Source organism: Callospermophilus lateralis, unplaced genomic scaffold (assembly GCF_048772815.1).
Source record: "Callospermophilus lateralis isolate mCalLat2 unplaced genomic scaffold, mCalLat2.hap1 Scaffold_74, whole genome shotgun sequence".
Taxonomy (NCBI): domain Eukaryota; kingdom Metazoa; phylum Chordata; class Mammalia; order Rodentia; family Sciuridae; genus Callospermophilus; species Callospermophilus lateralis.
In genome coordinates, this window is record NW_027515420.1 from 8,126,780 (window position 1) to 8,144,852 (window position 18,073).

Consider the following 18,073-nt stretch of genomic DNA (forward strand, 5'->3'; position numbering starts at 1 on the left):
GACTGCGGCAAAAAGAAAGAGAGAGAGAGAGAGAGAAAGAGAGAGACAGAGAGAGAGAATTTTAATATTTATTTTTTAGTTATCGGCAGACACAACATCTTTGTCTGTATGTGGTGTTGAGGATTGAACCCGGGCCGCACGCATGCCAGGCGAGCGCACTACCACTTGAGCCACATCCCCAGCCCCTATGTTGAATTTTTTAAAAGGATAATTTATCTTTTATTGAAAAGTCACCACACTAAGCAAGATCATATAAAAGGCATACCTAATTCTACTTTATTAAAATGTTCCATGGTTTCAAAATTAAAATGAACAATTTTCAAATTACTTGAATCACTCTTAAGAGGTGAAAGATAAAAGAATGAGACTAAGTGAATTTCTTTGTTCCTTAAAAAGAGGAAATATATGATTGGAATTACTGTAACTATTAAATAGACCAATTACAAAAATGGCTAATAAATGAATAAGAACATAAAAAGAATCCTTCTCACTATAACCTCCCTCCTCCACCAAGAAAACCAAAACAGAACAAAAAGTTTCTCATAAAAAATAATATCCATAATAGCTTTCTGGCAAGACTACTGTTTTATAAAAATGTGAAAGGAATAAGATTGTATCATGTATTCAATTATTTATAGCTATTTAGTTTTATTTTAAATTGGAAAAATGGCAAGCTAGCAGATAAGCAAAAAAATCTGAATCAATTAGATAACCATCTGATACTGAAATGATGCACTTTAAATTACTGAGAAAACATTTATTCTAAAACATGCTGAAAATTCAGACTACAGACATCTGTGTTTGTCATTTGGAAGCCAATTATAAAAGTGTTAACATATGTAGTCACAGAAATAGTTGCAAGATTTACTGGAAGATATTATGTTCACATATTTATCTTTCAAAAGTAGACCAGATCACAAGTAAATGTCTTATCTTGACCAGAACAAGAATAAACAACTGAATATAAATATATTGAGTTCCTTAAACTCAATATTTATAATTTTATAAATGATCATTCTCAATAAAACAATACATTTTCAAAATGTTATATATAAAAACATGCCAAGTTTTTATAATGTTCCTTCAAAAATAAATGACTAATTGAAGTCTGTTTAGGTTTTTGTGTGTACATTGACTATTTACTACATGCCAGGCTCTGTGCTAGACATCAATGAAACACATTGTCCCAAAAGTAGAACTTCACAGTATAATGCCAAACTCTATTATTAAATGGAGTGAGAAATAAGGGTTAGAGCACAATTTCTTAAGCCTGACAATCGTTCATATATACATATATGGACAGCGAGAAGAGAGAGAAGAGGTGTATTGTGTTATAGGAAACTGTATTGTCCTGATTTTCTTTAAAAAGGACTTCCGAAAGAGATGTGTTGTAGTTTTATGCCTGGAAAGCATAAAAATTGGATTTATGTCAGGTTGTAAGTATATAGTTCAGTTATTTAACAAATACTTATTGACTGCCTATCATGAGCTATGACAGGGCATGTAGTGATAAATAACACATATGAACTCTCATGAATTGTAATCCAGTAAGAAAGATAATATTAAACAAATAAAGAAATATGTACATTCAAGTTATAAAAAGTGCTTTGAAGAGAAAGTATATGCATTAAAGACAGCATACAATGAAAATTCAATTTGTGGGACTGTGGGGAGAGGTCAGAAAATATCTTACTGAGACAAAAATGTAGAAGCTGATATATAAAAATCAATTTGTTAGGGGCTGGGGTTGTGGTTCAGCGGTTCAGCACTTGCCTAGCACATGCGAGGCCCTCAGCACCACATAAAAGTAAATAAACAAAATAAATGTATTGTTTAGAAATAAAAAAAAATTTTAAAAAATCAATGTTACCTGATCAATATTATAATCAGTGGCAAAACAAAACAGAACTAGAGTATCCGACTCCAAATCCAACCTTTCATTATACTAATTTGCTTTCTGTGTATTTTTAGGTCCTTTTTCATTGTATTTCACAATCCTAGAACATTAATTTTAAAGCATGAACAAATGAAATTGCCAAACTGACAAGTGTTTTTTGACAAGAGAGGAAAAACAAACGTGAAAACGCACATACCTCAAAGCGAATGTTACAAAAATATGTAATCTGGTAATCTCTATAGTATTTAAAAATAACTATAAAAAGTGATTTTTATGTTTATTCTTATTTCTTTATGGATGATAAACAAGAAGCTATATAAACTATCACAGAAAAACTTTGGTGGCCTAACCATGGAAACAAAAAGATTATAACGACTAACCTAAAAACCAGCTGAAGAAGGGCAAACGAGAGCAAAAATAAAAGCAACATTTTAGGGTGCTCTGAATCATATTTTCCAAAATAACAAAAAGGTACAAACCAGGCCTAGTAGAATGCCTGTAGTCCCAGCTATTTGAGAGGATGAGGCAGAAGGATCTCTTGAATGCAGGAGTTTGGGGTCAGCCTCAGAATCAGCAAGACACCCCCCCCCCAAAAAAAAAAACTGTAAGAAAAAAATAGTGCTAAATAAAACTAAGGAAATCAAGAATGGAAAAGACCACAAGACTTTAAATCATTGAGCAACCAAACCTATTTATAGCCTATAATCTCATTCAATTCGATCACCTTCATGTTTAAAAAGAAAACAGATTCTGTAGCTTAAGGAATCATCTTAATTTTGTGTACTTCATGGCCTGGGTATACAGACAACCCAAATATTTCTTGAATTTCAAAACAATATGGACTACATATAATATAGTGCTGGGTTGTCATACAGTACTAGCTATGTGACAGTGGACAAGACACTTAACATCAGGAGAATTCAGTTTCTTCAACTGTATAATGAAGAGATACATTAGAAGGATCATTTAAAATTTCCTCCAGGTCTTGGGGTTTTTTGAGAAAAATTTTCAATTATTTCCTTTCCTTTCTCCTTTCTTTACCTGCAATTCTAAGTAAACCAGCATTTTACCTATGAAAATTTGTAAACTGTTGCTTGAAAATACAAGTCAACAAACAGTATATAGCTATTACTAAATAATCCCAGCTGAAAAATGGTATAGGATACAGAAAAAGTGGAATGATTCAGTGTTCAGAACGAACCACATTTAAGTACATAAAATTACCAAAACATTATTTATTCTCATGTTATTAAGTATCATCCAGAACAAATTACTAGAAAGTTACATAAAGAAGGGGATTTTTAATAAAAATCAATCATTATACACTCCAAGTCTAGAACAGTGACTGCATATAAGCTCTGAATAATTGCTGAATTTTTAAAAACTGATTTTTTGTGAAAGAGGTACCTCTAGGCATTAATTATAGGCATTATTTCTCAGAACTTCAGAACTCCTACATAGTTTCTTTTACAAACAAACAAACAAACAAAAAACCCTAAGATGACACATTCAGGTCCATGGCTTCACATGGCTATATTAATTAATGCAATGTAATGTTATGCAGTTGTCAAAAAATATTTTCAAAAAATTCTAATGTGGGAAAATGTTCTCAGTATAAAGCTGGGTAAAATAAGAGCACAAAACTGCATAAAATGAATCAAGTGAAGTTTTTAAATATATTTGTGCATAGAAACAAACTATTAAAAATTAAAACAAATTATTAAAAATAATTACTTGTAGATTATGAGACTACCGGTAATTTTTTTCTTCTTTGAAAGATCTTTACTGCCTTCTACCCCTACATATCTTTAAGGATATTCACTGATAATATTATCATGACTCCATGTGTTACTATAACTATTTTTTATGGTGCCCATGTTTTCCATTTACATCTGCTTATTTTATACATATAGATGCATGTAAGTATATATGCATACACAGAGAGATCTCTGTATCTAATATGCACATATAAACATATACAACAAAAAAATTAGGTCATGAAACAATCTTTTTAGTTTCTTCCATGAATCAATACAATGATATTAGCACTAGAATAAAAAGACAGAGTGAGGAACAAAGTGATAAATGCTAAAGCAGTGGCTACAGTTTCATATTGGAGTCTCATTTCATTTTACTATCACATTGGTTCCTATGTTTATGATGAAAACTAAGAGTGTTTTCTTTTTAGCCTGAAGTCAACTGAATCCAGTACTCCTGGCTCTAGGGCAATCCAAATCAACGTGAGAGTTTCATTTCAGATCCTTGATAGAAAATGTCTAGCAAGAGTATCATTTACAATTGCTGCTTGGGATAGTGTACTCAGTCTTTGTATGCTTATGTCTCAGGCTGTCTTCTCCCGCCACTGCCATTCCACCACCATTCCACCTTCAATAATAACTATTTTCTTAAAGAATAATAAAACTATATACCTACTAGAAATCACATCCAAAAGAGTATTATTCAGATACCACCTACCTCTGCTTCATTTCACTGTCATGCAGGCTATTTTATTATTTATTAATTTTTAAGTCTAGGTTATAAATGACTCCTTCTGGTAAGCATATAGTTTTGGCAGGCAATATCAACTCAAAAATACAAGAACTGGGCTTGGGTTGGCTCACTGGTAGAGCACTTGCCTTGCACGTGTGAGGCACTGGGTTTAATCCTCAGCACCACAGGAAATAAATAAAGATATTATGTTCATCTACAACTAAAAAAAAATAGAAAAAAAAATAAAAGAACTGCTACCTCTGTTCAGGTCAGTGATCCATGTTAATGGTCAATGGGTATCAAGTGTTCATCAATAGTTCCCAGGAATGTCTGTTTGATGATATATATATTGAAACCATGTAGATAATATTAACAAATACAAGTTTTGCTTTTTTCATTTTTTTATATTTTAGTGGTAGATAAACTCAATTCCCATTTTATTATTTTTATATGGTGCTGAGGACTAAACCCAGTGCCTCATATCTGCTAGCCAAGTGCTGTACTACTGAGCTACAACCCCAGCCTCACCAGGTTGTTTTTGATTTCACTCCCTCTTTCTACCTCATTTTCAAAGACACTTTCTAGTACTCAAGGACTAAGGGATCACAGGATTCATGATTTCTATCCAACTCTAAACCCTTGGCACTTGCAGACAAAACCTAACACAATAGAAATATTTGTAACAGTAACAAAACTGGAAATGACCTAAATGCTCACTGATGAGAATGGACTCTGAGATAAATTTCTATAATGGAATACTATTGCAGGAGTGAAAATGCTCTAATGATATTGAACAAAAGGAAAATCACTGAAGACGTCACATAATGACACCACTAAGTTCAAAAACAGAAAACTAAGTATAGTTTATGTACACATATGTGTTATAAAAAGCAAGGTGATGATAAATTCAGAACTATAGTTAGCTCAGGTGCTAGGGGTGGAATTAGATAAAGATTTTATTGCATTGGTAGATGAATGTTTTTAATCTAAGTGACAGATGTAGAGGTCTTTTTTTCACTTGTTTTAATATTATATATATATATATATATATATATATATATATATATATATATATATATATATATATATATATATTTACCATGCATTCTTCTGTAGGTGAAACACTGAAGTACTTTTAAAGTATGTAGAACTTCCTTCTGAGGGAACTGGAGAGTACTTACAACTTCTACCATCCATGACATCTGATTTCACCCTCTTTTGATAAGAGGAGTGAATCAATTAGATTCTTCTCTTGAAAGTAGGGAACAAGGGAGTAGCAGAGCTGTCCAGAAAGGTTATAGAGAAGAGGTATCTTGTATGAAGGATTCTAAAATTAGTGCATAATTTGATCCTCATGTAATTACAGCCACACCACTAAAATGACCTCTAAATAGCAGTACACATGATCATCCTACAAGATAAATTGCAGCCCAAGACACTTTTCTCTATATCCAATACAGCCAGTTTTCCTTCTGGCATTAAATAATCCTTACAGAAGCACACCAAGTAAAGTACCTGGCTTATAAGAAGTCATAATATATAATCACTCAAGTATTGCAAAATCTTGCAAAGTGGCTCTATCAATGGTTTTAAACTTTTCTGCTCTTTGAAAATCTTTTTAAAATAATGAGACTTTCTGATTTTGGCATGGTGTGTGTTCTAAACAGTAAAAAGAATTTTTAAAAAGCTTACCAGAAGCTTCGAGTGTACAACAAAATTTGGGAACCACCGGATAGTGGTTTATTTTATGAGATTTGCTTCCACTGTTTATATATTGGGTTTTTTTTTGCCTTTTAAAAAAAATTTAAAATGTATTTAATGGGAAACCATTCCACTATATAATATAGGTTTGGAAATTCATCCTATAATTTTTGTTCATACTCAAACTGATGTGTAAATAAAGGAAGTTAATATACAAAAATATGGAAATGAGATAAGAAATGGTGGCAAGAATGGCATCAATTTCCCATGGCTTTTCAGATTCTCTGAGGCCCTACTACACTTCTCCGTCCTTCCTCTGAAATCTCTGCATTTTTACAACAACCCTCTCTTACCTCATCTTAACTAATCTTAGTTTTTGTTTTGAAACAAGGAAGTCCTACCAGAATTAGACTGTTCATATTCAGCGATCTTAATCAAATCAATACTTCATTTTAAAAAATGATAGTTTTATTGCTTCATTTGTACAACAGTAACACATACCTAGCACCTGGTGGCAGCATACCTACCTAAAAATAATAAATTATTTGGAAAGAACCCTTTCAGAGGTTAAGATATAACACACTTAAAAAAAAAGTTTTCTGCTATATTTAGGTTAAAATTCATACTACTTTTAAGTGATACATACAGTCCCTCATTATCTGATCCAAGCATATTTCTCTACTCTAGTTTTCTGCTATATAGCGTTAATCTTCTAAATCCCAACATGACAATGATTTTAAGAATGGCTAATAATTCTTTAAGACTTTTTACAGCCTGACAAAATTCTAAAGTATTTTATACTAAAAGGCTAAATCTTCACATCAACCCCAGTATCAACATTTACAGATGAGTTACTGAGTTACAGAGAGGTTAAGTATAACTTCATAAAGACATATAGCCATAACTGACAAATTCACACTTGATCCCAGACAATCTGGGTTAGCCACTATAGGTTATACTTTTCTCAACAAAATTTTTGAAAAATTCCACTCAGCTGTCTCATAAGGAACTTCTAATACAAAATATTCCAAACTGATTTCCCAATCTTGCCTGAAGTCAACAACTGAAACTGTTCTTCTTTTTCTCTTAGTGATAACAACACCAACCTTCTATCCATGTTCTCTCCTTTACCAACCAATCACATTCTGATTTTATCCTCTCTATATTTCTTGATTATCCCTACACTTTCACTCCTATTTCACTGTCTCAATTGTAGTTCAACAGCCTCTAAATAGTTTTACCCTCAAGTCTATCCTCCATAGAGCTGCAAAATGGATCAATCTGAAACTCAATCTTTTTAAGTATCAGTTAAAAATAATTTTTTAATTGCAAGAATTTAAATGAATGAATGTATATGTAACCATATTAGTCCTTGTCTTAAAACCCATCAACATATCCCACAACCTTCAGGATAAAAATCTCCTTAACATGAAATTCAAGACCCTAAGGATAGAGCCCAGACCTACCTTCTTTAGCTTCATCTCTTGCCCTATCTTGCTTATACCTTTATACTCCAATAATACCAATGCTCTTGTACACCTTCCCCCAAAGAAGTCAAACTGTTCCACACCTCGGTGCTTTACTCTTCCTGTCTCATTTTCCTGAAGTTTCTACCCATACCTCTCTCTTTTTCACCAAGTTTTTCTCAAAACTTCAAGGCTTCATTCAGAGTTTATCCATGCAAGAAGCCTTCTCTATTTGCCAAATGGAATCAGATATTCCTCCCTTGTGTTTTTCATAGAGCCAGAATTATATTACATTCCTAAATTTATAAATATCTGTTTATATTTCTGCCTACTACTAACTAAATGAATCTTGTATTTAGCAGATTTCATGTCTTTCAGATTCTACAGTCTAGCACAGGAAATAACAAGCAATAAGTGCACAAATGTATTTATCAAATAAGTAAATAAATGATTATCTGCACTTCACTTACTGTATTGTGGTTGATTTTCTACTCTATTAGAATGTGAAAATATTAGGGGCAGGCCTGTGGGTATTTTTATCTCTGAATCTACACCGACTTGCATGGAGGTCAAATAAATATTAAATAGATTATTAAGACTGAAAATACCTGAGTAACAAAATGAAAGGGACATTTTAAGATCAAGACAGTGACAATGTACAGAATCAACTTGAGAAAATTAACAGAGTCAAAAAAAAAACCACATAAAAGGTGAGTTAGGCCTGATTTTTTTAGGGTGTGAGATAGAAATAGAATGAGGCAGATTTTGAATTAAAAAAATCAGGTTTGGGATTTGGCTATGAGTATAAAAAAATAATCCCATAATGTTCAAAGGATTTTTCAACCAAGATGCGTCTCAAAATAAATACTACTGTGCATAGAAAATATGATTGTGTGTGAGACAGAGAAAACTTAGAATATTAAAACAATTTAAGTTCATATCCTAGGAAAAAAATAAGTATACATTCTTTCAAAAAATTAAAATCTTGAGGCCTATATAAAATATTATTTCATCTTTTTAATTTTCAAAAAATAAATATCATATACAAAAATAAATCTCAAATTAAACTTTTTCTGTCAAACTTTATTTTAAAAATTGGTATTGGTTGTTTGAAGCACAAAAAGGAAAGTCATTAGAAATACTCAGACATGTAGTTCACTAAAAAGGAATTTATGCAAGTCAAAAGTAAACATTAGTTTGACAAATATAAAAGATTTCACACCAAAAATATTTATCTATTAGTAGAATATAGAATTTCTTTGACTTTTAGCTAAAACCCATTATTTCATTTAAAAAATGTCCTCCTAGTGCACATTTGTTAATGCAGTTTTTATACCTTTTCTAATACCTTGATCTTTAGAGCATCTACTAATTTATTCAACTTTCAAGGAATCAACATATACACATGCACTCAATAAAATATTAATGATGCGGGAAGTTAACTGAGATCATTTACCACACCTATGGCAACAACAACCCCCCACATCTCCCTCACACACTTTTCACACATTAAATATGATTCTTGAACTAGTATTTCATTTATAATTGGTTCCTTTTTCTATCTTCTCTGGGGAAAACAACTAGTAAAGAAACACCAACTTGAATAAAAGTGAGACTTCTGAGGAATAAATAAAACCTAATTACTGAACCCCCACAATGAACAATCCTTAGAAAACAACAAGGAATTTTATAGTATATGCAATATCAAGAAATAGAAGGCCTAGCATGCATGAGCCTCTGGGCTCAATCCCAGGGTTGCTGAGGGGCTAGGGAGTGGCTAGAGAAAGAAACTGTAGATCTTGTTAGTTTTTCAGAAATCTGTAAGTCAGAAAATCTAATCAATCAATACAATTTATAAAGTCAAATTTTTAAATAGGATTTTGTATAATACATAGAGTAGTTCTGAATCATCAAAATAACTTAAGGCTCTAAAAAATGATCTCTAAAAGGGGAAACACATCAACACACACATAAAAATCTTAGAATTACACAAAAAAATTTAGATTACATAAAAATCAGAGCAAACAGTAACCCAAAAGAGGACAGCAACTGCAAACAAGAATTACATTGTTCATGTAAGATAAAGGAATTTTACATAGAACAAAAGAATATAGATTTAAATAAATAACCTAGGCAAAACTACTCCTGGAACAATGCTAAATTTATGAACAGTCTTAACATTTAGCACTTTTGAACAGTGTAAAATCCATGAACAAATTAACCAAGCTTTAGGAGGTGTACCAAAATGGGCATTAAATATCCTAAGTTCTATTTTGGTGAAAACTACCACAAAAAGTAAAAGGAGAGTCGATATGACAATAAAATCCTTTGTACTAGGTAGAATACATACACATGTCTATCATGTTCACACAGAAAAATGACAGGGCTTTTTGTTATTGAAGACTAAGTCATTTTCCCCCCAAACTGATATGTATTGGTAATGATCAAGCCAAAAGGCCAACAGGTGCCCATTTGACCAGCTGGTCAAGGAATGGAATGACTTACTGCACCTCAAAAAAACTCAAACTTCACCATCACGCTGTAATCAACTCACCAACAGCTTATACAAAGGAAGTACCAGTTTAAATTTTGGTGAGCCAAACGAGCATTAAAAAAAAAAAAGAGATGAAAGATAATCCCACTGGAAATGTGTATTTCTGTCTGTTCCTCTCTTGTACATGATCATACATGCTCTCTCCCTTGATGCATATATATATATGCATATTAATCATAATATGTAAAACAAATTCCTAACAACCAAATTACAAGATAGGTAAAGGACTTGAATGGTCTGAAGATCTACAAATGGCCAAAAAGCATACAAAAATGACACTCAGTGTCATTAGTCATCAAGAAAACAAGAATTAAAACCACAGTGAGAAATCCCTTTATGCCCACTAGAATGGCTATGATTTAAAAAAAAGAAACCAAATTTGTTGAGATACAGAGAAATTAGAATTATCATGCATTATCAGTGGGTATGTAAAATGAAATGGTACAGTAAAATGGTAAAGCCACTATGGTAAGCAATTTGGAGATTCTTCAAAATGTTAAATGGAATTACTATAAGACCCAGAATTCTTAATCCTAAATATACGCCCAAGAGAAATGAAAACAGGTATTCAAATGCTTGTATACAAATGTTCAAAGCAGCACTATTCACAATAGACAATACATAGAAACAATCTAAATGCCGATCAATGGATTTAAGTGTGAACACATTTCTGTATATACACACACTGGAATATTATTCAGTCATAAAAGGGAATGAGGCATGGACACATGCTACACCATGGCTGAACCTCAAAACATTATACTAAGTGAAAACAGCCAAACATGTAAACACCATTGCACGTGGCCCTTCTTATTTATTATTTTGAGACAGGGTCTCACTACGTGGCCTAGGGTCTCACTAAATCGATGAGACTGGCCTAGAACTTGTGATCTTCCTTCCTCAGTCTCCTGAATCACTGGATTACAGGCATGCATCACCATGCCTGGCTCCCAATTAAACGGATGCTAACCAATTAAATAGAATGCCTAATTTTAATTTTATAAAAATCTTACTAAGAAATAAAAATAATGCCCCTTATCACTAATGTTTCACAATTTACCAGAACTTTTTTCTATTTGTCATATTAGAAGAAATTAATTCACATTTCAATCATCAGCAGCCTAAATTAAATGTTTAATAGTCATAGTTTTGCTCTTTCTACAAACCTTTTTATTTAACAAAAATAAGAAATGTTTTTGTTTGAAAAATTTTTGTCCCACTCTTGTCATAGTCCAATCCTTTGGATGAATTCTATCTTTTTTGTTTCCTCGTTGCTGTGGGTTATCATTCAGTAAGGATGTCTGTGGTGTTCTGTCAATAAAACTGAAAAGTGAAAAGAGAAAGTAAAATAAAAGACACATCCAAGGGACTAGATAAGAACAGGAGTGGGATAAAAATTGTTCTCAAACAAAATTATCTCTTCATTGGACTTTACTGATGCTCTGTTTTCCTGCCTTAGAGAAATTCTTTAACATACATTTAAAGAAGCCTGTCATGTCTATTCTTTCCTCTCAACACCATGTTTTCTTTTATTTCAGCAAAGCCCAAAAGTCATGAATTAGTTTTAAATCACAGAAACGCACCAGTCTCTGATGGAGGCATCAAATTGCTATATTCAGAAAAAGCTTAAAAAATTGTACATTGTAAAACTGTTATCAAATGTAACTTTGAAAATTAAGTAAGACCTGTCATAAGTATAAAAAACTAGGAAGATTAAAAGAAAGCAGAGAGGGAGAATAGCTTTCTTCACTGTGGAGCAGAATATCTGAAAATGCAAGGAACAATTTTATACTATAACTAGCTTGCCTATCAGAGCAGCACAGTAATTGAAAAATCCTATCAATAACCTAATAAGAGAGCTTATACAGAACATTACAACACTGGCATTACTCTACAAACTAAAAATGCTTGTTAAACAACAACAACAACAAAAAAGAAAGGATAAAGGTTGAACTTAATCTCCAAAGGCTAATGTCTTACTCTATCTACCTATCTCACAAAACATCCATAATGTAGGTTGAAGAATAGTTTGTGGAATTATGAAATTTCTTAATTCCTGTAAAGAACATAAGATACTAAGAAATTATATTTGTACATTAACTATGTTAGCATATTCAAATAATAGTCATGTAAGGTTGTTGTTTGAGGAAAATTCCAAGCATCACCTGGCAATCCGTGCCTAGTCCGATATAAATAATGTTTGAATTAATAACTAAATCTGATGTACTCACTCTAGCAAAGCAACTCTTTCCTCTTGTATATATATGTGTATGTGTATATGTTTGCATATATATGCATGTATATGTGTGTGCACAGGTATTCAATTTGCTACAAGAACATGTACCTCCTTACTAAAAAGACACTGCAAATGAGGATCAACATTGCAGCATTAACAACCATAAAACTTAATAAACTCACCTAAGTTGTGTGTTGCAAATACCAAATAATTACAAACAGCCATTAGGAACTGATATCAGAAGCATATGCACAGGCTCTGTGTTGCCTGAGCTAAATAACTACAGTGTATTTTAATGTAGTATGTGTTATATGAAATCCAAACAAAGAGATCCCATTGTAAGAGATTGATTTGGTGTGAGGGAGGATGATATGATATTCATCTCTGTACAGCCTATTAAAACTGATTTACTGCAATGGCTTGTAGAAGTAACAGATGTTTATTTGAATGAATATTCATTTGTTCACATCAAGTCTCAGTAGACAAATCTTTCCTTTTAAGAGGTTAAATTTTCCTCTTATGCAGTGTTTACTATTGTGGTTTCCGATTGTCTATTTAGAGGATATAACATTAAGAATATATGTAAAGCGGAGTCTTGAAGGATAATGATGTAGAATCTGAAGCAGAGATAAATACGCTAATTAGAAACAACAAAAATTTCAGATATAAACATCGTAGTGACTTACCTTATATTTCCTGACAAAATGGTGATCGTTTCTCATCAACCAATCATGAATTCTCTCTCAAATTACCTTATTATCACACGGTTGGAGCTATAAAAAAAAATTTATTTAAGAAAGAGTATTATCAGGCTTGTGATGTGCATCAGTGGTACAGCACTTACCTACATGCATGAGACCCTAGAATTGAGTCCCCAGCATTGAATAAAAGAAAAAAGAAAAAGAAAAGAAAAAAAGAAATAACATTACCAAAAAGTGAAGTGACTTCTTTAAATAACCATAGAAATCAAATAAAGAATTTTCTTGTGAAGAATCTTTAGAAATTATACAATTCTATATGAATAGAAATTATTATCATTTGGAAGCCTGTCTGCCTTTCTGCCACTTGCTATACAAAATATTGCTTTCTCCCATGCATACTTTTCAAGCAAACAGCAATATCAGAACTACAGATAGTCTGTTTGTTTCATAAGTTCATGTATTAGGGCCAGTTTATCATACCTATATTTATTTTGGCTCTGCAAAAGATTATTTTGGCAGACGTTTTATTAGTGTCTCAAATTGTCTTTTAAGAAACTTGGCTAGGTTTATTGCCTAAGATGGCAAGTTATAAATTTCAAACCTTATTACTGCATACTCCCAATCCCTTTCTCCAAGTCACTAGTACTATGAGATTTTCAGGTGCAATGATTCAACATAAATTTGTTACAGAATTCCATTAACAAATAGGATAATTTTAGGAGCAGAGTTATAATGAGATAATGGTTTGGCTTCATTTTTTAGTGCATGAAATGCCTAATATACTTGGCAGCAAAACTTAATCTCCACTATCCATGAAATTATTAGAAGAACAGATATAACATGTACACTAAAATATGAAGCTAATTCAAAAGCTATATGAGTCAGCCTTCTTTCTCAAACTCTCTGACATCTATCTATTCATGGGAAAAAGATACATTATTCTATGTACTGCTACATTAACAAACCTAACCTTAATAGCATCTGGGACAAAGTGCCTTAATTTTTATTATTTCCTTAGAATGAGGGGGCTTTTGTTGTAGCTCAGTGGTAAAGCAATTGCCTAGAATGTGTGAGGCACTAGGTTCGATTCGCAGCACTACATATAGTTTCTAGGATGAATTATGAGCATTGGAATTGCAGAGCCAACATGTTGCTTACTGTGCAGGTTTGAAACATATTGTTAAATTTACAAAAATCATACAGCATATTCATTGAGTACCTACTCAAATATTGCTTCTCTTTAGCCTTCCTTACTCCCTGAGGCAAAAATGAAAACAATTAAGTGCTATGCACTAGGTCAACAGCTGATCATACAACAATAAGCCAACAAAGTCCCTGCCTCTTGATGAGCTTATAGATTTATTAATAAGACAGACATTTATTAGATAACGATACACAAATATGTTATGACAAACAAACTTACATGATCCGTCTCCTGCACATCTCTTGAACTTTATATCTAACTCCATTATGACATTACCCTTAAACTTAATTGGTTTATTTTTTTCTTCTGTTAGACTTAGTTGCTTAAGGGTAGGGACAAACATTTATGACTATAGTGTCTAAGTGGATCAGAATTCCTGCAGTCAGACAATCTTAACGTACATCCTGTCTCCACACTTATTTTGTATCTTTGGATAATTTTTTGGCTTCTCGTGCCTCAATTTCTTAATATATAAAATGAATGGGGATAGTTATAATATTAAAACTATGATGCTGCAAAAGGATTAAGTCCTAGGACATGTAAAGAACTGAGAATAGTGATTGACATATGGTAAGTGCTTAAGAACTATTAGCTATAATCATCTTTCCATACCTAGTATAAACATTTTGTAATGTCTACTGCCTAGCTTAATAGATAAATGCATTTAACTATATCAATAATTCTGAGTTCTTAAACATAGTCAACAATTTGATAAATGACTAGTCTTAAAAATCAGTATGTGCTTTTGTCATGACAAGAAATTGAAAGTTTGATTATAATATAATCATTATTTTGCCTCTAAGAAAAATTGTTGTCAGCTAAACAATGGCATAAATTATAATATCAAGTGAAAGAGTTAATTCAAAGATGCAACATTTTATGTGCCATTATAACTGAAAAATCATTACCAATTAAACTGTAATAATATTTTTTGTTCCTTAGAATTTTTATTTTATGTTTATTGAAATAATTTTCTTAAACTTATTTGTTCTTGGATTTTTATGGTACATCACAATATAAAGAGCAATGGACAGGTTTATGCAGTCCCAAGCAATGATAATTGCATCACAATTGCTGCCTGTCTAAGAGTGATTGAAAACATCATTTATTGGATGGTACATTTTGATTTTAGAGATGATAAAAGGCACATGTTAGAATTAATGATATCACATATATATTTATATGGTTACATATGATAGGGAGACCCTTAGAATATAAAGACTACTGATTCCCACACTTTCTCAGAAGTTGGAGTAGTCTGTGATGGGTGATGGTTTTAGCTTTGCTGAGATACATATTGCACATATTTTCTGTCAGGTGCACAGGACATGGTTCTGCAGTCAGTGAATGAATGTGGTGGATTAAGCACTCAATTCACATAGCTATAGTGCACCCATGCAGAAACTCACACTTTCCTTGTCATTGTATTCCTAAATATAACAGGCAAAGATTTCCTGCAGCCCTCTTAAATGACAAAAGTCTATTGTGGGGTAGTTATACACAAGCAAAACTACTCACCCGGCGAGGTAAGGAAGCAGGGCTGGGGTACGCTTAGAGGGCAGCTGGAGCGGCGATGGCGAAGGCGACTGCGGCAGCAACAGCATAGTTCACGTGGCAAGGTAAGGCGGAAGGCTGAGGTTCACCTGAGGGGCAGTCTGGGCAGCGGAGGCAGCCTCCTTGAAGCAGCGAGGTAAGGTAGCGAGGCTGGGGTCCGCGTGGAAGGCAACCGGCGGCAGGGGGGGCCGGCAGAGCCAGGCGGCGCCAGTTTCCTTCTGCCCCGAGGTAAGGGAGGTAGGAGCCTGGAGTCTGCTTGGTGGACAGCTAGGGCGGCGCAGCGGAACCTTCCTTCCCACAGCGAGGTAAGTTGGCGGGGCCTGGGTCCAGTGGGCAGCAACCAGGGTGGCGGCTGCAGCTTCATTCTGGCCCTGAGGTAAGGCTTGGGGGCTGGGGTCCGCGTTGGTGGGCAGTCGGGGCATGGTGGAGGCAGCTTCCTTCCCACCGCAATGTAAGCAGGGCTGGAGTCCGCGTTGGGGCAGTGGAGGGGGGCGGCGGCGGCTTCCTTCAGGCAGCAAGGTAAGGCAGGAGGCTGGGGTCTGCAAGGTCGGCAGCGGCAGCAGCAGCTTCGTTCCACCTGGAGGTAAGGCAGCGGGTCTGGGCTCCTGTGGGCAGTGGCAACGGCTGCTTCCTTCTTGCTGGGAGGTAAGGCAACGGGGGCGTGGGGGTAGTTCAAGTAGTTCTAACTCTGCATTTATATAACTGAATAAATGACAGTTTTGAGATACTGAAAAAATTGCTGGAAAATCTTTAGTAATACAAAACCAAATTTATATCACATAGTTAGTCTAAATATAGGATGTGAAGACCAACAAGGTATTTGCCTGTAGCCAGTAGCTATCAGTCTACTGCTGTACTTTCCTAGTTTGCTAAAGAAGCAGTAAAAATCAACAAATTTCTTGTGAAGCCCTAGCCTCATCTTGGCTTTAATATCACTCATTTCTTGCTCATGTGCCTTCAAATAAGTAAATATATATACACACACACACACACACACACACACACACACACAAATATACACACACATACATACATACACATATGTGTGTATATATATATATATGTATACATGTGTGTATAGCTATTTTTTGTTTTTGTTTTTTTAATGCATATTTATTTTACAAAATTTTTCTGATTCCATCTTCTGTATCATTTCAATAATATAAGAAATCATAAATGAGAAGATTTGGATTATTTATTAAGGCAAATTTTGAAATAATGATTTTGATGATAATAATGGAACTTTCAACGACTATTTGCCCACACTTTAAGAAAGATTTATTTCCAACATAATGATTTCTAGAAAATATGTATCTTGTGAAGAAATATATGCTCTAAATAGTGAGTTGGTCCTATCAACACTAGTTTGATGGTTCATATATTTTGCTATATTTTAGAATAAAATATTTTAATGAGACTCTATGTTACTTCCAGGAACACATTTCAGATATTGAAGGGCATCTAGGCTGGTTCCACAGTCTAGCTATTGTGAATTGTGATGCTATGAAATTGTTGTAGAAGTGTATCAGACTTTTTAGTAAGAAAGATCTTTCTGGTCCTCCAACAACGACTTGAAACAGTAAATTTATTTATTCCGTCTCAAGTAATCCTGGGTATGGTGTCTCCTGCTCCTTCAAGGTGAGGTCTATGGGAAAAATGACATAGAGAGACAAAGGGAATGCAGATTTCCCTGTATCATACCTGATAGAGGAGAAAGGGACTGTGTTAACATACTAGGTTTTCCTTCAATCCTACCAATCAGATGTCTCTCTGTCTCCTTGGGGCAGAAGGAATAAAGAGGGAAAGATTATTCAGATGAATTGTACTAGTTAACATTGATCCACATGGAAGGAAATACCAAGAATAGAGAAAAAAGCATCCCTAGCTCATGTGTTCACAAAAATGTAGAGGGGCTGGGGATGTTGCTCAAGCGGTAATGCGCTTGCCTGGCATGCGCGAAGCACTGGGTTTGATCCTCAACACCACATAAAAATAAAATAAAGATGATGTGTCCACTGAAAACTGAAAAATAAATATTTAAAAAAAAGAAAATGTAGAACATGTTAACATGTTAAGGCAACACTCTTAAATTAGTTAAGTTTCAAAATGTCTTAAGGTGTTGGACTCATAGGTAACTATAGTGAAATAGAAGACATTTATACTAATCACATTTAAAAATCTGTTTTTAATAGATGTTCTCTGAAAAGAAAATGACCTATATTAATTAAAGTTAATTTTACATGCATTTAATCTCAGGAGTTAACTATGAT

The 18,073-nt window shown here is 33.5% G+C and overlaps 1 protein-coding gene across 1 annotated transcript in view; it reads right to left on the bottom strand.

Moving 5' to 3' along the window:
• Positions 1 to 15,853, bottom strand: part of LOC143389920 (A-kinase anchor protein 9-like) — a 56,826-nt gene extending 40,973 nt beyond the window's left edge. The window contains exons 1-2 of the mRNA XM_077108437.1: positions 15,768 to 15,853; positions 11,329 to 11,431 (exon numbers count right to left, since the gene is read on the bottom strand). Coding sequence (XP_076964552.1) covers positions 11,329 to 11,431; positions 15,768 to 15,853 — 189 coding nt within the window. The remainder of the gene's footprint in view (positions 1 to 11,328; positions 11,432 to 15,767) is intronic.
• Positions 15,854 to 18,073: the final 2,220 nt, after the last annotated feature.